General features: G+C 47.4%; 1 protein-coding gene across 1 annotated transcript; it reads right to left on the bottom strand.

The window, feature by feature from the left end:
• Positions 1–4,753: 4,753 nt before the first annotated feature.
• On the bottom strand, positions 4,754–16,172 carry FOXR1 (forkhead box R1). Its single transcript, XM_030330873.1, has 6 exons — positions 16,043–16,172; positions 7,405–7,479; positions 7,049–7,305; positions 6,572–6,798; positions 5,232–5,470; positions 4,754–4,782 (listed from the first exon to the last, which is right to left on the bottom strand). Exons 1-6 carry the CDS (start codon positions 16,101–16,103, stop codon positions 4,754–4,756), a joined length of 888 nt encoding a protein of 295 aa, XP_030186733.1. The 5' UTR covers positions 16,104–16,172.
• Positions 16,173–17,779: the final 1,607 nt, after the last annotated feature.

Genomic DNA, 17,779 nt, shown 5'->3' with positions numbered 1-17,779 from the left:
TTACAAGCTGCTTTTCCCAGAAAGAACAGCCTTCCTGCCTGTCCTGCTCCCCTAAGCCTGAGGGTCTAAGGTGAATTGCTCCCTTACATGGCTGGAATCCCCAGGCTGTGATCTCCACCTTAGAGCACCGCCCCAAAAAACCTGAGGCCCAGCGCAGACCTTACTTACATAATGTGTAATGTGCCTGGGTGGCTCTGTCCGTTAAGGGTCCAACTTCAGCTCAGGTCATGATTTAGCTGTGAGTTCGAGCCCCACGTGGAGTTCTCTGCTGTCAGCACAAGGCCCGCTTCCGATCCTCCATTCCCCACGCTCTCTGCCCCTCCCCACCCCCTCTGCCCCTCCCCCACTGGCACGCATGCACATGCGTGCTCTCTCTCAAAAATAAACATTAAAATAAAAAAAAAAAAATTTAGAATGTGCCAGACAGGGGCACCTGGGTGGCTCAGTCATTTAAGTGACTGACTCTTGATTTTGGCTCAGGTCATGATCGCAGAGTTTGTGAGTTCAAGCCCTGTGTCTGGCTCTGCACTGGTAGCATGGAGCCTACTTGAGATTCTCTCTCTCTTTCTCTCTCTCTCTCTCTCTCTCTCTCTCTCCCTCTCCCCCCCCTCCTTATGCACCCCTCCCCCACTTGCTCTCTCTCAAAATAAATACACTTTAAAAAAAGATAAGAAAAAGAATGTGCCACACAAAACTAGCACAGAGTCCCAAATTTCCCTTACATTTGTTACCAGCACTGGTGCATTAACCTGGATGGGCCACCATGTCTGTAGGTGGGTATTCAGTTAACTATACATAATTCAGGCCCAGAAAGTAGCCAGACTCCCCTTCAGATCTTGACTTCCTCTTTGAGCTCCCCTTTAGATTCAGGCCTCTGACAGATGTGACTCATTTTGAAGACCCCACAACACTCGATTCCTTGACCTCCCATCATTTCCCTGGGAGGGTCCATCCTGAATCTTGTCTGCCCAAAATTGCTCCTTCTCTGAATTCAAATTCTGCAGTTATACTCCGACCACCGTCTTCCATTCTTGAAGATGAGCACTTTAATCAATTCACTCAGAAAACTATTCAGTATCTACCAGCGACTTTGGTCTAGGTTTTCAAAGTGTGGCCTCCGGGTCAGCAACAGTAGAGTCTGTAAGCTTGTTAGAAATGAAAATTCTTGGGCCCATCACAGATGTACTGAATCAGAAACTCTGGAGTGGGGCCCAGCAAGCTTCAGTTGAATGAGTCCTTCAGGTGATTCTGATGATCAAGCAAGTTTGAAAATTACTGGTCTAGGTCTTAGGTCCTTGGCTTTGCTCTACCCACTGGGTCCCAGGACTATTTCTACCATACTTTTATGGCAACCTGTTACTTCATGTGACCTTCCAAAACTTCATTTCATCAAACCCCAAATGCAGATCAACCCAGTCATCTGTTTTCCTCATTTGTTCCAAAGCTAGTCTACGTTGCTTCGACTTCTACCTTCTTAGCCCTCTGCAATTTTGCTTTCGAAGCCGTCTCCCTAAAGTTCTTCACTACCGAGTGTTCATTCAGTTGCCCACTGAACTTGACTTGTGTGAAATGGAACTCAACATCTTCCACTTCAGAACATCCCCTATTATCATGCTTCCACTGAATACAGCCAAGCTAAAGCCTGGAGTTTGGGGGAGGGTTATCTTGACACTTGCTTTTAGTCAGTCCCCATATCCACCCCACCCAAGTTGTCTTCTTGGATTTCTGAGATTTCTTTTTATTTTTTGTTATTATTTTTTTAATGTTTGAGAGAGAGAGAGAGAGAGAGAGAGAGAGGAGGGGAAGTAAGAGAGGGAGACACAGAATCTGAAGCAGGCTCCAGGCTGTCAGCACAGAGCCTAAGACAGGGTTTGAACCCACAAACCGTGAGATCATGACCTGAGCCGAGGTCGGATGCTTAACTGCCTGAGCCACCCAGGCACCCCTCTGAGATTTCTTGTATTTATTTATTTTGAGAGAGAGAGAGAGACAGAGAGAGACAGAGAGAGAGAGAGAATGAATCCCAAGCAGGGTCCATGCTAATAGCCCCAATGCTGGGCTCGATCTTATGAACTGTGAGATCATGACCTGAGCCAAAATCAAGTCATGTTGCTTAACCAACTGAGCCAGCCAGGTGCCCCTGGATTTCTAAGATGTTTAAAGCCTGTTCTCTACTTTTTTTTTTTTACTCCTAGAGCATACCTTGTCTCAATTCCCTTGCTCTCTTACTTGGATTCATATAAAATCTCTCTAACTGGTTTCCAAGTGTCTGGTCTATTTCAGCTCCATTTATCCTCTAGACTCTGGTTTTAAGAAAGTCTCTAAAATGACTTTCTGGATAGGGGCACCTGGGTGGCTCAGTGAGTTAAGTGTCAGACTCTTGATTTTGGCTCAGGTTGTGATGTCACAGTTCATGGGTTCAAGACCCCATCGGGCTCTGCATGGACAGTGCACCTGCATGTGTCTGTCCTGTCTTTTCCTTGGAACAGGTCACTTTTCCTTCCCACCCCATCGCTGCTCCTCTGTACCTCCCAGCCTCCACCTCTGCCTCAGAGGGGCAGAAGCAGCTACCCGCAGAGCATGGCTGGCTTTGGGTGCTTCTGGACAAGTGCCAGCTATTGTTTTGTAGACCTGGGGAAAGACCCAGGGCTGACTCCTCCTGTGAGAATTCTTCCCTAGCTCTAGACAGAGCTCATTGCTGTTATGTGTGCTTCCAGAGAATATGGAAGCTGCCTGTTAGAGAAGTCACTAGTGGCAAATCATGCATTTTTTTTTAATGTTTATTTTTGAGAGAGAGAGAGAGAGACAGGGTGCGAATGGGGGAGGGGCAGAGAAAGAAGGAGACACAGAATCCAAAGCAGGCTCCAGGCTCTGAGCTGTCAGCACAGAGCCTGATGCAGGGCTCGAACTCATGAACCGTGAGGTCATGACCTGAGCCAAAGCTGGCCACGTGACCAACTGAACCACCCAGGCACCTCACAAATAATGCATTCTTGCTGCCTAACAGGCCCCACGCTAGGCTTTGGGGGGGTGGACATAAACATGATTTATTCCATTGTCCTCACTGGTTACCAGTGTCACTGTGGGTGAGCACCTCTGGGCAGGGACTCTATTTTATATGTTGCTTGGTTCAGTGGTTCTCTATCCCATCAGCCTTAACACCCGAGGAACAGAGCAGACATTCTGTAGACTGTCTTTACCACCTTGGAATGAATCTTACTAATAAAATAACTGACCTACACATGTGATTTTGAAAAGATCAATATAACACTTTAACTGCAATAGAACAGAAAAATAAAGGGAAATTGTATTTCAATGGATAAACTGTATTTGAAAAGGAGATAGTCGGAAATTTGTACATACTTACAGTGAAGAGCTCAGATTTAAGAGCTGACAGTCATACGACTATTGACAATACTTTGTCTTTATATCGGCTGCCTGGATGTAATAAAGATTTGTTTATACACGCAGAATCCCCGTGAGTGCAGCAGACACAAACACAATCTGATACAGGCATGTGGTATTGGTGACTTAAATACCAGAGCAGCTTTGCTGTCAGTGAAGTGATTTTCTGAAATGGCAAACAACTCTTGGTCAACTTCCAAACCAAAAAAAGCACAATCATCCTTCATTTTACATAACAGTTGCATTCCTGGAAAGTTCAGTGTATCTTAAAATGGTGCCACAAATACTTTCTGCTTAGGTATAACCCCAGGTCAGGTTCTTGGCTGATCTCACGGCCAGTGGCCTGGGGTAGAAGGGTCAGTTCTTCAAGGTCAAAGACTGCCTCCTGCACTGAGGATAGCTGAAGCCCTGGGTTCTGAGGGTGGAGCCCTGTTTCTGTGCAGATCTCCTGCGGGGAGAGGGGAGAGCAGGAGAGGGAATGAGAAAGGTCATTGCAGCCCTGTGGGAAATTCAGTATTGCCTTCAAGCACTGTCTGAATGTCTGGGGTATCCCGATGTGGCTTTAAACCTCATTCCTCTCTCACTCACTCGGGCATCTCCGTACTCCCCTGGGACCCAAGGCTGGCACCTGGCCCTGCCCTGGACACCGCCCCTGCCGCCAGGAAATCCACAGCGCCCAGCTGGGATCCGAAGTCTCTAAGGACTCCTAATCCAGCTGTGGCCTCTGCTGAGCCATGGTGGAGACAAACAGCACGGGGAGGTACCCCATCTGGCCTCCAACTTCCCACCCCCCACTGCCACCCCTCCCACGCTCAAAACGATTAAATGCGGGTGGGGGAGGAGGCTTGAGCCTGACCATCCTTTTCCAAAAGTCTTTCCTCTCGCCCTTCTCACTGCTCCTTCTTGGCCTCCTAGGAGGGTTTGCCTTTCCTTCAACAGCCCTACAAGTGATGCGCTTCCTTCTGCTTCTCTCCACTGTCCCCAGTTGATTACATCCCCTCTGTGCGCGGGTCGTGCTGCTTTGGGCCTTTGGCAGGGCTGGCCGCTACGAGCTAGCATCTCCTGAGACTATCCTCGTAATCCAGAAAAATGGGATTTGCTCCAGGCTCCTGAACGGGGCCGAGTGTTTTCTTCCTTTGAGGAAAGAAGTGTGCGGGCTCCCTCGGCGGCGCGCCAGGCACCTGCCCTATTGCCTCTGGAGCATCCGTCAGCTCCAACGGCATCCCATTTCCAGCCCGAGAGCTGACCTCCACCTCCACCCCGTCCCCACCCTCAGAGACCACACACACACCACCAGGCTGCTGCAGGTAACTTTAATAAGGGATGGGCTGACTCCTGCTTCTTGGATTTAAAGGTCAAAGAGGAAGGGCATCACATCTGTAAGAAAAGAAGAGAGTCAACAGAATCTACCTGCCCTTTGCGGCTGCCGTTCCCTCAGCCTGGCCCACCTCGCGGCAGATGACCTATTTTTCCCTTCAAGGCCCAAATGCCACCTGGTCTCCGGAAAAAGAAAAGAAACCTCCTCTGCACGTCACCGCTCATACCGTGCGTCTCTCGCTGCGCCGCCACCCTTTCCCTAGGCTGCCGGGCCGTGAGGCCAACTGCACCTCAGCTGTTCCTCCGTCAACTCCCTGGACCTCAAGTACATGCCTGGGTGGCTGGGGTCCCACCCGGGGCAGGCCCAGGGTCTCGGACCACCGCTATCCCCTCCCCTGCCTACAGAAGGTGTCCCCCGCCCCCACCGTGGGACCCGGTCTCCTTCCCCTCGCGTCAGGATGGTGGGGGGGGGGGTGCCCCTCGGCCCCACGCGTGCCAGGGCCTCACACCTGGCTGGCTCATGCACCGCTGGATGCTCTCCAGCCGACTGGAGGCCAAGGCGCGGGCCTCCTCTGCAAAGCGGCGGCGGCCCTCCTCAGTTAACTTCCAGAGGCAGGAGCGGGGCCGCGTGCCGGCGCCACCCTGCACGCTGGCCGGCACTTTCTCAAAGCTGTCTCGGAAACAGAGATTGTGACGGACGGTATTCTTCCAGCCTTCCGGGGCCGTCCGGAAAAAGGGGAAATGCTGTCTGCGGACAGGGGGGAACGGTGAGGAAAGATATGCTGTCTTCGGGAGACGCCCCATCTCGAGACGGTTGTCCCCCAGGCGCCAGGAGCCTCGGCCCCTCTGTCAAGGTGGACGGTGGCGGGCTGGCCTGGAACAGCTCTCTGCTGACGGAGCACGCGGCAAAGCCTGACCCGGTGTGTTGCTTGTGCCAACCCTCATTTTTTTTTTTTTTTTTAAATTCTAGAGAGAGCGAGAGAGCGAGCAGGGGACAGGGGCAGAGGGAGAGAGAGAATCCCGAGCAGGTTCCATGCTGAGCATGGAGCCCAACGTGAGGCTTGACCCCAAGCCCCTGGGATCACGACCTGAGCCGAAATCAAGAGCCAGACACTCAACTGACTGAGCCACCCGAGGCACCCCGCAAACCCTCGTCTTTTAAACCCAGTTTACAGCTCCCGTTCCGAGACTCATTTTGTCCTGCTTCCCTCTGAGGGCTCATGACTGTGATTTGTGACATGAACGGGCCAGAATCAGGCCAACCCATGCCTGTAAGAGGAATCCTGGTCAAGGAAGGATGCCGCTTGTGGATTAATATTCTGAGACTCTCCTGCTAGAGGGAAAGGGTCTGAGAAACCCCTCACGCTCACGTGTAGGCGACTGTCGAAGCTAAATGCACATCCCTTCTCAGCCGGGTGCCCCCCTGCTCCCCTGGGCGTGCGGGGACCTGTGCCAGGCAGTCTAGCCAAAGGGAAAGCACGTGAGAAACTGCTGGCAAAACCAGATTTTCTACTGGATAATCTTGACAGGGAGGATGGGAGAATTTCTGACCCAGGCGAATTTACGTTTTAAGGGACTAAGACGTAAAACGGTTAGGGTTTTCTAGACGTGAAAGGGGGTGGAGGTGGATGTCTTCCCCAACACAGGGTACGTGGACACCCACCTGGGGACAGGGCAGTACCAGTGTCTGGGGAAGGAGGCCTGGGAACACACTTATCCTTTCAGACCCAGATGGGGGAACTGAGGCAGCAGCCCAGGGCCAGGGGCGGCTTGGAAGGTGTCAGTCCGAGGGCCCTGACCCCCTCCCGTCCCGTCCTTACAGGGCCCCCCCCTGCCCCGGGGCACGTACCGAGTGAAACTGTAGATCTGTTGCACGTTGAGGCCACAGGGGGCACTGTTTCTTAATGCCAGTGCAATGAGGTGGAAGTAATTGAGAGGGGGCCGGGACCAGAGCCTCCCCTCTTGGCTGCTGGCTTGCCGAAACCTCCGACTTTGGAGGGGGGCCCTTTTGTGAGGGGACGGGAGAGCCACAGAGGAGCTGTCATCCTGGTCCTCAGCCTCCTCCTCTTCTGTGAGCTAGAGGAGCACAGAGTAGGAACTGGTCCTAACTCCACCGCCTCTACTCCAGGGGTGCAGTGGCAGGGAGGGGGAGTGGTAGGGGGCCCTCATCGGGGCTTCTCCCCAACCCAAGGGCACAGCCTATTTCTGAACCCGTTAACCCTCGGTCGTCCCTAAGGATCCCTCTCTGATCGCATCATCCCTGCACCCTCCCTGCCTACAGCCCAAGTCCAGCCCGAGTCCAGCCCAGGACCCCAGAAACTCCTACCTCCCAGTTGCTGGGGGAAGAGGCAAACCGCTTCTGAGGGGGAGACTGCTCGCTGGAGGGCGAGGACGGTGGCAGTGACTCCACCACCGTGGCCTCTGAGCAGCTGGCAAAGTCTTCCTCTTTGGGGGCTGGCTGAGGGGAGGGGAGTGTGCCTGGGAGATCCTCTCCCTTATGAGGTTCTGGGACCTCCAGCTTTCCGGGGGGATACACGATGTTGGGGTTTACCCACATCCACAGGTTGGGCTCAAGAGCTGGGCCTGTGCAGAGAAAAAGGAGATTGTGCGCCATAGCTCACTGGCTTTGGGGTCCGGCCCAGGCCGCATGACCATGCCAGAGAACCCACTACCCCCACTCACCATCTTTATCAGAGTTGGGCGTTTTTCCCACAGGTACTTTTGGTGGTTCAACTATTCGAAGTCTATACCTGGCAACTGGCAAAAAGAAAGACAGAAGAGGGTCAAAATGTCCTAGTATTTCCACTGTGGCCCCAGGGTCCTGGACCACGTGGCTGTGGGCCCTCCCTGGGGTGTTATGACACCATATTCGACTTCTCTGACCTCGTTCCACATACACTGTCCCTGAGCCAATTCATGAATGCCTGTGGCCTCAGCCACTATCTATCAACGTAGGGCTTCCAAATCCGTACCTCCGGCCCAGACTCCTCTGCTTGCCCGTAAGTACCACTGGGCCTTGGAGATCTTTCCTAGCATAACCCGCAGGTACTTCAGACTCCACATTCCTGCAACTAAACTCCACCTTCCTGCTCCCCCTCCTGTATTGGTCTCCGCAAGTGGCACCACCATCTAACCGAAGTGGCTTGGGTCAGGAACGCGGAAGTGTTCTTGCCTTCTCTTTCCCATCCAGCCACACCCAGTCAATCCCCAAGTCCAGCCATAACCCAAATGGTCTGTTTACCTGCTTTTCTCCAACTTAGTCCCCCTGTAGCTGGAGCATCTTCCTAAAATATTAATGCAATCCTGTCACCTTTCTGCTTAAACACTTTTGATGGCTTTCTATGACCCTTGGGCCAAACTGAAGTTTCTTGGGACAGTCTGCAAGGCCCTGGCTCCTCATCAGTGTTGGGTCATTCCTCCCAGGCTCTCCAGGTCTCCAACAGACCACACTCTAGATCCCGGGCCTCCCCACAAACTATTGTGTCTTTGCCAGATACACTCTTCTCTCTTCCCGCTGCCCTAGTTAATTGCTATTCACTCATCATGTCTCTGTTGAAACATCTTTCTAAAGCAGGCCTTCTCTGCCTGTCCAAACACTTCCCTAACACACATTTTATCCTAATTACTTTGCTTAGAGCCAATCACCAGGACTGTCTTTTTCACTGCCTGGCACATGGGAGGAGCTCAGCTTAACCTGGAGGAGTTCAGCTTAACTGGATGAATGAATACGTGGTGGGCTAAGAGTAAATCATACGTTTTCACTCATATGTAGATCTTGAGAAACTTAATGGAAGACCATGGGGGAGGGGAGGGGAAAAAATAGTTATAAACAGAGGGAGGGAGGCAAACCACAAGCGACTCTTAAATACAGAGAACAACCTGAGGGTTGATGGGGGGCTGGGGGAGATGGGAAAATGGGTGATGGGCATTGAGGGCGCTTGTTGGGATGAGCACTGTGTGTTGTATGTAAGTGAAAAACCAGGGGAATCTACCCCAAAAACCAAGAGCACACTTTACACACTGTATGTTCACCAATTTGAGACTAAATTATATTTAAAAAATTATAAAATCATTTGTGAAAATTAAAAAAATATCTGTATGATAATGTTCAGAGCAGCTTTAATCGTATTAGCCAAAAACCAGAAGTGACCCAGATGTCCTCCAGTGGGTGAACTGTAAACAAACTGTGGTCCCTCTGTACCATGAAATACTAAAAAATAAAAAGGAACAGTAAAAGAAAAAAGAAAAAGAGTAAATCGAGTGTATACTAGAGCTATCTGCTTGGCCCTATGCTGGCTCCTTGGGGGTTAGTGGCAACTATTTCCACCTCACCCCCCCCCCAAAAGGACCCGTTGGGTGTCATCATATTGCAGTTGAATCTAGGTTTTTGTCTGGAAAATGATGATATACTTATTAGAGAGCTCAGTAATTAGAAAGAATGCCCATTTCATTAATAATAATGTCCAACATAGTACTGAAAAGAGGAAAAAGTAGAAAGAGATATAAAGTCAGAAAGAAACAGATATAAAGTCAGAAAGAAAAAGGCAAAACTAGCATTATTTATAGAAAAAAATGTTAAGACAGAAACCATACAAAATCGATAGACAAATTATCAGAACTGACAAGAGCCTAGAAAGTTTGCTGGATATAAGAACAAATACTAATCACTGTTCCTCCATAGCAGCATGAAGAAACTGGAACATATAAAAAAATTTTTTTTAATTTAATTTATTTATTTTTAAATTTACATCCAAATTAGTTAGCATATAGTGCAACAATGATTTCAGGAGCAGATTCCTTAGTGCCCCTTACCCATTTAGCCCATCCCCCCTCCCACAACCCCTCCAGCAACCCTGTGTTTGTTCTCTGTATTTAAGAATCTCTTATGGGGGCGCCTGGGTGGCGCAGTCGGTTAAGCGTCCGACTTCAGCCAGGTCACGATCTCGCGGTCCGTGAGTTCGAGCCCCGCGTCAGGCTCTGGGCTGATGGCTCAGAGCCTGGAGCCAGCCTGTTTCCGATTCTGTGTCTCCCTCTCTCTCTGTCCCTCCCCCATTCATGCTCTGTCTCTCTCTGTCCCAAAAATAAATAAACGTTGAAAAAAAAATTAAAAAAAAAATCTCTTATGTTTTGTCCCCCTCCCTGTTTTTATATTATTTTTGTTTCCTTTCCCTTAGGTTCATCTGTTTTGTCTCTTAAAGTCCTCATATGAGTAAAGGCATATGATATTTGTCTTTCCCTGACTGACTAATTTCACTTAGCATAATACCCTCCAGTTCCATCTAGGTAGTTGCAAATGGCAAGATTTCATTCTTTTTGACTGCTGAGTAATACTCCATTGTGTGTGTGTGTGTGTGTGTGTGTGTGTGTGTGTGTATACACACACCACATCTTCTTTATCCATTCATCTATCGATGGGCATTTGGCTGTTTCCATACTTTGGCTATTGTTGATAGTGCTGCTATAAACATTGGGGTGCATGTGTCCCTTTGAAACAGCACACCTGTATCCCTTGGATAAATACTTAGTAGTGCCATTGCTGGGTCGTAGAGTAGTTCTATTTTTAGTTTTTTGAGGAACCTCCATACTGTTTTCCAGAGTGGCTGCACCAGCTTGCGTTCCCATATAAAAAAAAATTTTTTTTAAAGAAGGTACTGTTTGTACACTGAAAACTATAGAAAGCTTATGAAAGAAATGGAAGAAGACACACACACACACACACACACACACACACACACACACACACAAAGAAAAAATATCCCATACTCCTGGATAGGAAGAACAAATATTGTTAAAATGTCAATACTACCCACAGCAATCTATGTATTGAATGCAATACCTATCAAAATAACACCAGCATTCTTCACAGAACTAGTGCAAACAATCCTAAAATTTGTATGGGACCAGAAAAGACCCCAAATAGTCAAAGCAATCTTGAAAAAGAAAACCAAAGCAGGAAGCATCACAATCCCGGACTTCAAGCTGTATTACAAAGCTGTAATCATCAAGACAGTATGGTACTAGCACAAAAACAGACACTCAGGTCAATGGAATAGAGAACCCAGAAATGGACCCACAAACGTATGGCCAACTAATCTTTGACAAAGCAGGAAAGAATATCCAATGGAATAAAGACAGTCTCTTCAGCAAGTGGTGCTGGGAACACTGGACAGCGACATGCAGAAGAATGAACCTGGACCACTTTCTTACACCATACACAAAAATAAACTGAAAATGGATGAAAGACCTAAATGTAAGACAGGAAGCCATCAAAATCCTCGAGGAGAAAGCAGGCAAAAACCTCTTTGACCTCAGCCGCAGCAACTTCTTAACACATCTCCAGAGGCAAGGGAAACAAAAACAAAAATGAATATTGGGACCTCATCAAAATAAAAAGCTTCTGCACAGCTAAGGAAACCATCAGCAAAACTAAAAGGTAACTGGTAGAATGGGAGAAGGTATTTGCAAACGACATATCAGATAAAGGGTTAGTATCCTAAATCTGTAAAGAACTTATCAAACTCAACACCTAAAAAACAAATCATCCAGTGAAGAAATGGGCAAAAGACATGAATAGACACTTCTCCAAAGAAGACATCCAGATGGCCAATCGACACGTGAAAAAAATGCTCCACATCACTCATCATCAGGGAAATACAAATCAAAACCACAATGAGATACCACCTCACACCTGTCAGAATGGCTAATATTAACAACTCAGGCAACAACAGATGTTGGCGAGGACGTGGAGAAAGAGGATCTCTTTTGCACTGCTGGTGGGAATGCAAACTGGTGCAGCCACTCTGGAAAGCAATATGGAGGTTCCTCAAAAAATTAAGAATAGAACTACCCTACAACCCAGCAATTGCACCACTAGGTATTTATCCAAGGGATACAGGTGTGCTGTTTCGAAGGGACACATGCATCCCAATGTTTATAGCAACACCATCAACAATAGCCAAAGTATGGAGTATTACTCAGCAATCAAAAAGAATGAAATCTTGCCATTTGCAACTACCTGGATGGAACTAGAGGGTATTATGCTAAGTGAAATTAGTCAGTCAGAGAAAGACAAATATCATATGGCTTTACTCATATGAGGACTTTAAGAGACAAAACAGATGAACATAAGGAAAGGGAAGCAAAAATAATATAAAAACAGGGAGGGGGACAAAACATAAGAGATTCTTAAATATGGAGAACAGAGGGTTACTGGAGGTGTTGTGGGAGGGGAGATGGGCTAAATGGGTAGGGGCACTAAGGAATCTACTCCTGAAATCATCGTTGCACTACATGCTAACTAACTTGGATGTAAATTTAAAAAATAAATTAAGTTTTTTAAAAAAGGTACTGTTTGCAGTAGCAACCAAAAGTATAAAGTATTCAGGAGTCAACCCATCAAAGAACGAACTAGACCTTCATGGGAAAAAGATGCAGTCACTATTTAAGGACATGAAAGCCTTGAATAAATGAAGACATAATACATATTAAAAGATACCAATTACCCTCAAATTAATCTATACATTTTATGTAAATATAATACATAAAAATTAAAATGTTCTGCAGAGTAAAACCACGAACAACAAAAAAATCAATAGACAACAAAAAAAGCCAGAAAAGAAAATTTCAACTCCCAAAGTTCTCAGCTCTCTACCAGACAATCTTTCACTTACTGACTTGCAGAAGCTAACACAAACCTATAAGTGGGCAAGAGATATGAATCAGTATTCATAAGGAAGGGATACCTGAATTAGTAACAAGATGTTCTTGGCCTTACTAGTTACAAGAACACAATAAAGTAATGAGATAACACTTTACATCATACTGACAAATATGAAAACAGATAATCCCAAGTGTTGGCAAAGATGCAGGGAACTAGAAAAGAATCCTTTCTCATACTGCAGATCTGAACAGCAGCTGGTGCTATCACAGTGAAAGGCTGATTCAAGACATCAAGGTCTACTCCTGGGTGTGTCTATTCAAGTCAGTAGGGGAACTTATATGCTAATCTTCTGTGGTATGATCAGTTGGGTGTAGACATTGATTAACTGATTTAACAAACAAATTAAAAATCTTAAGTTTATTTTGAGAGAGAGAGAGAGCAAGTGGGGTAGGGGTAGAGAGAGAGATTAGAATGAGAGAATCCCAAGCAGGCTCTGCACTGTCAGCACCGAGCTCATGCAGGGCTCGGATTCACAAACTATGAGATCATGACCCGAGCCAAAATAAAAAATCGGACGCTTAACAGACTGAGCCACCCAGGTGCCCCAATTTAATAAACAAATTAAAAAAACATACTTCACCTATCTTTCCAGCTAATTCTCTCCCCACTCCAACTATCCTTGGATACCATATCACCAATCCGTTGGTCTATGGCTTTGGAGTACTCTTTGGTAGAGTTGGATTTAATCGGGGTGGTGGTTTGGCCAAGCAAGTGCTCCAAAGCCAGAGAGGGTCAAAGGAATTGATGGAGAGCATGTTTGACCACGGGATTACAGGTTGGTTAAAGAAGGAAAAACACCCAGGGCTCAAGAGCAGGAAAAAAAAGGGTGACATCAACAGGTTGGTGATCTCAGGGAGATCAGAGCATAGTGTCTCTGATTCCCTCCCTCCCTCCCTGGCACAGATGCTCTTGAGCCTTCTCAGGGATAATGTTCCAACCAACCACTCCTCTATTTCCTGTTATTTGTGTGTGTGTGTATTTACTACTGGATCATTCTTATTAGCATTCAAATATGATGTTAATTCTCTCATCTTATTGAAAAGACCTTTTGCCCTGGTTTTCTGTGCCAGGCCACTGCCCTATGTTTTTGCTTTCTTTTGAGGCAGAACTCCTCAAAAGAACTACCTATTCTTTCGGACCCCACTTCCCCTCCTTCCACCCTTAAGCCCTTGCCAATCAGGCTTTCGTCTCCACCACCCCACCATCATCATGGTCACCAATGATGTCTGCTTTGCTAAACCAAATTGTCCGTGTACCTCCCACCTGACCTCACAGGGGTAGTCCTCTCATCTGACCAGTCCTTCCATGACACACTTTTTTCACTTGTTTCCAGGAAACCACGGTTTCTTGGTTTTGATTCTCAATGGTCATTTCCTTAGTTTGGGCTGGTTATCTTCCTTCTCTCCAGTATCTTTACAATAGAATGTCCCCAGGGCTCATGTTTGGTCCTTCTCTGTCTTCTCTCTTCTCATCCTTTAAACGCCACCCACATACCAAAGACTCTCAAAATAAACCTCTCTCCAGTACTCCAGACTTACACGGCTACCTGCTCACTCAACATTTTTGCTTGGAAATCTAAAAAGTATCCTCAAACTCAGCAGGTCCCGAACAGAAATCCTGATCTTTCTCTCTGTCCGACCAGAAGCTTCCCCCATCTCAGTACTCCATCCTTTCACTGGATCAGCCAAAAACTTTGGAGGAGTCATCTTCTCTCTTTCATACACTCCACATCCGATCCATCAGCCAACCCAGCAGGTTCTGCCTTCTCTGCCACCACCCTAAGGGTCCAGCCTACCACCATCTCTGGTCTGGATTACAGTAGTAGCCTTCTAGTCTGCTGGCTTTTTCTACGTTTACAATGTACCCTCAACACAGCAGCCGAAGTGATCTTTTCAAAGTATAGATCATGCAGGATTGGGTTACCTAATTTGCAGAGCCCAGTGCAAAGTGAAAATGAGGGGTTCCTTGTTCTAAAATTAAAATGATCTCAAGTTAGAAATTATCCTCCTATATATCCTGTAATAGAAACTATTCCTCCAGCAGAGGAAGCAACTACATGGGTCACACACTTGGGAAGCCTGAATCATGGCACTCCACTGCTCAAAACCTTTCAACCTCAAAGTCAACCCCAAAGTCCTTAGAGTGGAAGATGGGCTTGTCCTGATCTCTGCTCCACATGCTCTGAACTTCCCTCTGTATTTACTTTCATCCAGCTTCACTGGCCTCTTTCCTGCGCCTCCAACACTCCAGACATATTCCTTCCTTAGGACTTTTGCCCTGGCTATTTCTTCTGCCTGGGAAATTTTTCCTCTAAATACCCTTCAACTCTCTGCTCCAAGGTTATGTTCCCAAGGAAGCCCAACCTGATGACCCTATTTAAAACCGTGGCTGTCGCCACCTCCCCACATTCCTGAGCCCTCTTACTGTATCCTTTCTCCCCCATCTCAGTTATCACCTTATACCATAGATACATTTTTATGTGGATTGTCTGCCCCCAGTGGAACGTAGGCTCCATATAGATTGTTCTGTTCATTATGTACCACGAGTGTCAAGAACACTGCCTAGCAAATTACAAGTGCTCAATAAATATTTGTTAATCAACGAAGATACAGGAATTCCTTAGCATTACTTATGGTGGCAGAGAGCTGGAGGCGATCCAGGTCTCCATCAGCGAGGTACATGCAAAAGGTAGTATATGCAAATAACAGAATACCACCCAGCCATCAGAAATAACGAACCAGACCTTCGTGTAGCAACCTGAGTAGCTCTCAAAAACAATGCGAGTAGGCACAAAAAAGCAATGAGCATTAAGTAAATGAAGGTCGTCTATAAACATAAAATAACGTTAAATCGTTTTCAAAGATAAACCTATCTAAAGACATTAAATCACTTAGGGTAGATACAAGGGAGTGTGCGAGGTGATGGAAGGCACGGTGGGGGTGGAGGTGGGTGCACTGAAGTGGGGGTAAGGGGTTAATCCAAGGACCTTGCCTGACCAGATGGCAATAATATACCACGAACTAGGAGGGGATCGTCTTTGCCTCTGCCTTTGAGGTCCAAAGAAAAAAATCATTTTTTTAAAAGACCATAACGGTCAGCCATCCGTTCGGCAAATATCGAGCACCTCTAGGTGTCAGCCAATGTACTAACGGGGGTGGGGGTGGGGGTACAGCCTCGAACAAAACCGATAACATTTTAAAAACAGAACGAGTAAAATGTTCGTGGCGCGCCAAATGGCGGTAGGCACCATGGGAAAAGGGCCGAGGTGAGGCCTAGAAGGTTCTGGGACGCAGCGGACGGTGGGGGTGGAGGTGGCAGGCGGTGTGCCGTGGCGGGACCCACTTCCTGGGGGCTCTGGGTCGAGGCCGGCGTCGCCATGGCCCGGGTTGGGGTGGGGGTGGGGCGCGGAGGGGCTCCCGCTCGGCCGCGGTGGGGGGGGGGGGGGGGGCGCGGATCCCGAAACCGCACTCGGGCGCCCAGCTAGTCCGCGGGGCCGAAGGTGGGGGGGCTGGGGGCCAAGGGGCCGGGAGCCCCGCGAACACCCCACCCGGGCGCCCACCACGCCCCTCCCCCACGCCTCCCCGCCCCCCACGCACTCACGGTTCTGCTCTGCCAGGGGCAGGTGCGCCGTGGTGAAGGCCAGGAACGACTCGTTGCCCATGTCCCAGTCCAGCAAGCCCGGAACCTGGCCATGGAGGCTGGCCCAGAGGTCGAGGTGCTGGAGTTTCAGGTCCACCTTCAGGGAGAGGAGAGGTCGCCCGGCAGGGGGTGGGAGAGTCCGGGGCTGAAGGCCTCGCACCACTTCCTCACTTCCACGGCTCGATCTGGTTAGTTGGCGCCAGCTCAGGTGTGGAGAGTCCCCAATTTGACGCCTTTAATCGCCTCTGGCCTCCACCCGGTACTCATGCGACGTCTCTCCTCAACCCCCTACGCTTTCATTTGGGGGCTTGGGGACCCTGGGGGTCCAGAAGGGAGGGATCCCAGGCTCTCTTCCCGCTATGCATTTGCACAAAGCTCTTCCTGTGTTTAGTAAGTTTCTCTACCACTTAAGAAGGATCCCGTGATAGTATTAATAGCTACTTTCTGATAGATTTTATGGCTTATCGAAGATCTCATCCGTAGCACCTATGGCGATAGGATTGGAGGGTGGTTTGTTTTGTTTTGTTTTTTAATTTGGTTTTTAATCATTTCGAATTTACAGAAAAATGCCAAGAATAGTATAAAAAATTCCTGTATGCCTAAATCCTATAATCCACCAATGACACTAATTATCAACATTTTATCACATTAAAATTTTTCTTTCCATATAGAAGACATCGTTGTTGTTGTTGTTGTTGTTGTTGTTGTTTCTGAACTATTTAAGAGTAATTTACAGACAATGCCCCTTTCCTCATAAATACTAAAGCGTGTGTTTCCTAAAAACAGGGATACTGGCCTATATCACCAGAAATGAGAACATAATCAAAACCAGAAAATTGAACAGTGATTCAGTACTTTATTTAACATACAGATTCCATTCAAATTTCACTAATCATCCCAATGATGTCCTTTATATAAATTTTTTCTCTGGTCTAGGATCGAGTTCAGCATCACGCAGGGCATTTCTTCTTCATTGTCTCTTTAGTCCTCTTTTCACGTGAAACAGTTTCTCAGCCTTTTTTAGTCATTCATAACATGGACATTTTGGGAAGAGTGTTGGCCATTTGTTCTGTAGAATGTCCCTCAGTTTAGGTTTGTCTGATGTTTCCTCATAATTCGACTTACACATTTTTGGCAAGAACACCACACGAGTGCTGTTGAGTGCTGTTTCTTTCTCAGTACCTCACATCAAGAGCCACACCGTGTCAGTTTATCTCATTATTATTGACGTTAACTTCAATCACTTGGTTTAGTGGTCTCCACCAGGTTTCCCTACGGTAGTTATTTTCTATTTTGTAATTTAAGTAATCTGTGGGGAGGTACTTTGATCTAAAATCCTGTTCCTCAAAAAAAAAAAAAAAAAAATTAAATACTAAAAATAAATAAAATTAACTAAAGTCCTGTTCCTCATCAAGTTTGGGCCTTTTAATTCCTATCTATTTATTATCCTTGCCCGAATCAATCATTACTATGATGGTATAAAATGATTTTTTTTAATGTTGCTTTATTTATTCTGAGGGGGGAGGGGCAGAGAGGGAGAGAATCCCAAGCAGGCCTCACACTGGCAGCACTGAGCCCAAATCAGGACTCGAACGCATGAACTGTGAGATCATGACCTGAGCCTAAATCAAGAGTCAGACACTTAACTGACTGAGCCACCCAGGTGCCTCTAAAATGATTTTTCTAGGGGCGCCTGGG

The sequence above is a fragment of the Lynx canadensis genome, chromosome D1, assembly GCF_007474595.2.
Source record: "Lynx canadensis isolate LIC74 chromosome D1, mLynCan4.pri.v2, whole genome shotgun sequence".
NCBI classification, from domain to species: Eukaryota; Metazoa; Chordata; class Mammalia; order Carnivora; family Felidae; genus Lynx; species Lynx canadensis.
Note: the sequence above shows the minus strand (reverse complement) of the source record. Positions and strands in the feature narration are given on the sequence as shown.

Excerpts from the sequence above, each read along its gene's own strand:
- FOXR1 (XM_030330873.1), bottom strand. The coding sequence starts at position 16,103 with ATGGGCAACGAGTCGTTCCTGGCCTTCACCACGGCGCACCTGCCCCTG. Across the intron at positions 7,480-16,042 it reads GCCCCTGGCAGAGCAGAACC|TTGCCAGGTATAGACTTCGA; the intron begins GTGAGTGCGTGG and ends TCTTTTTGCCAG. Across the intron at positions 5,471-6,571 it reads CAGATCTACAGTTTCACTCG|ACAGCATTTCCCCTTTTTCC; the intron begins GTACGTGCCCCG and ends CCCTGTCCGCAG.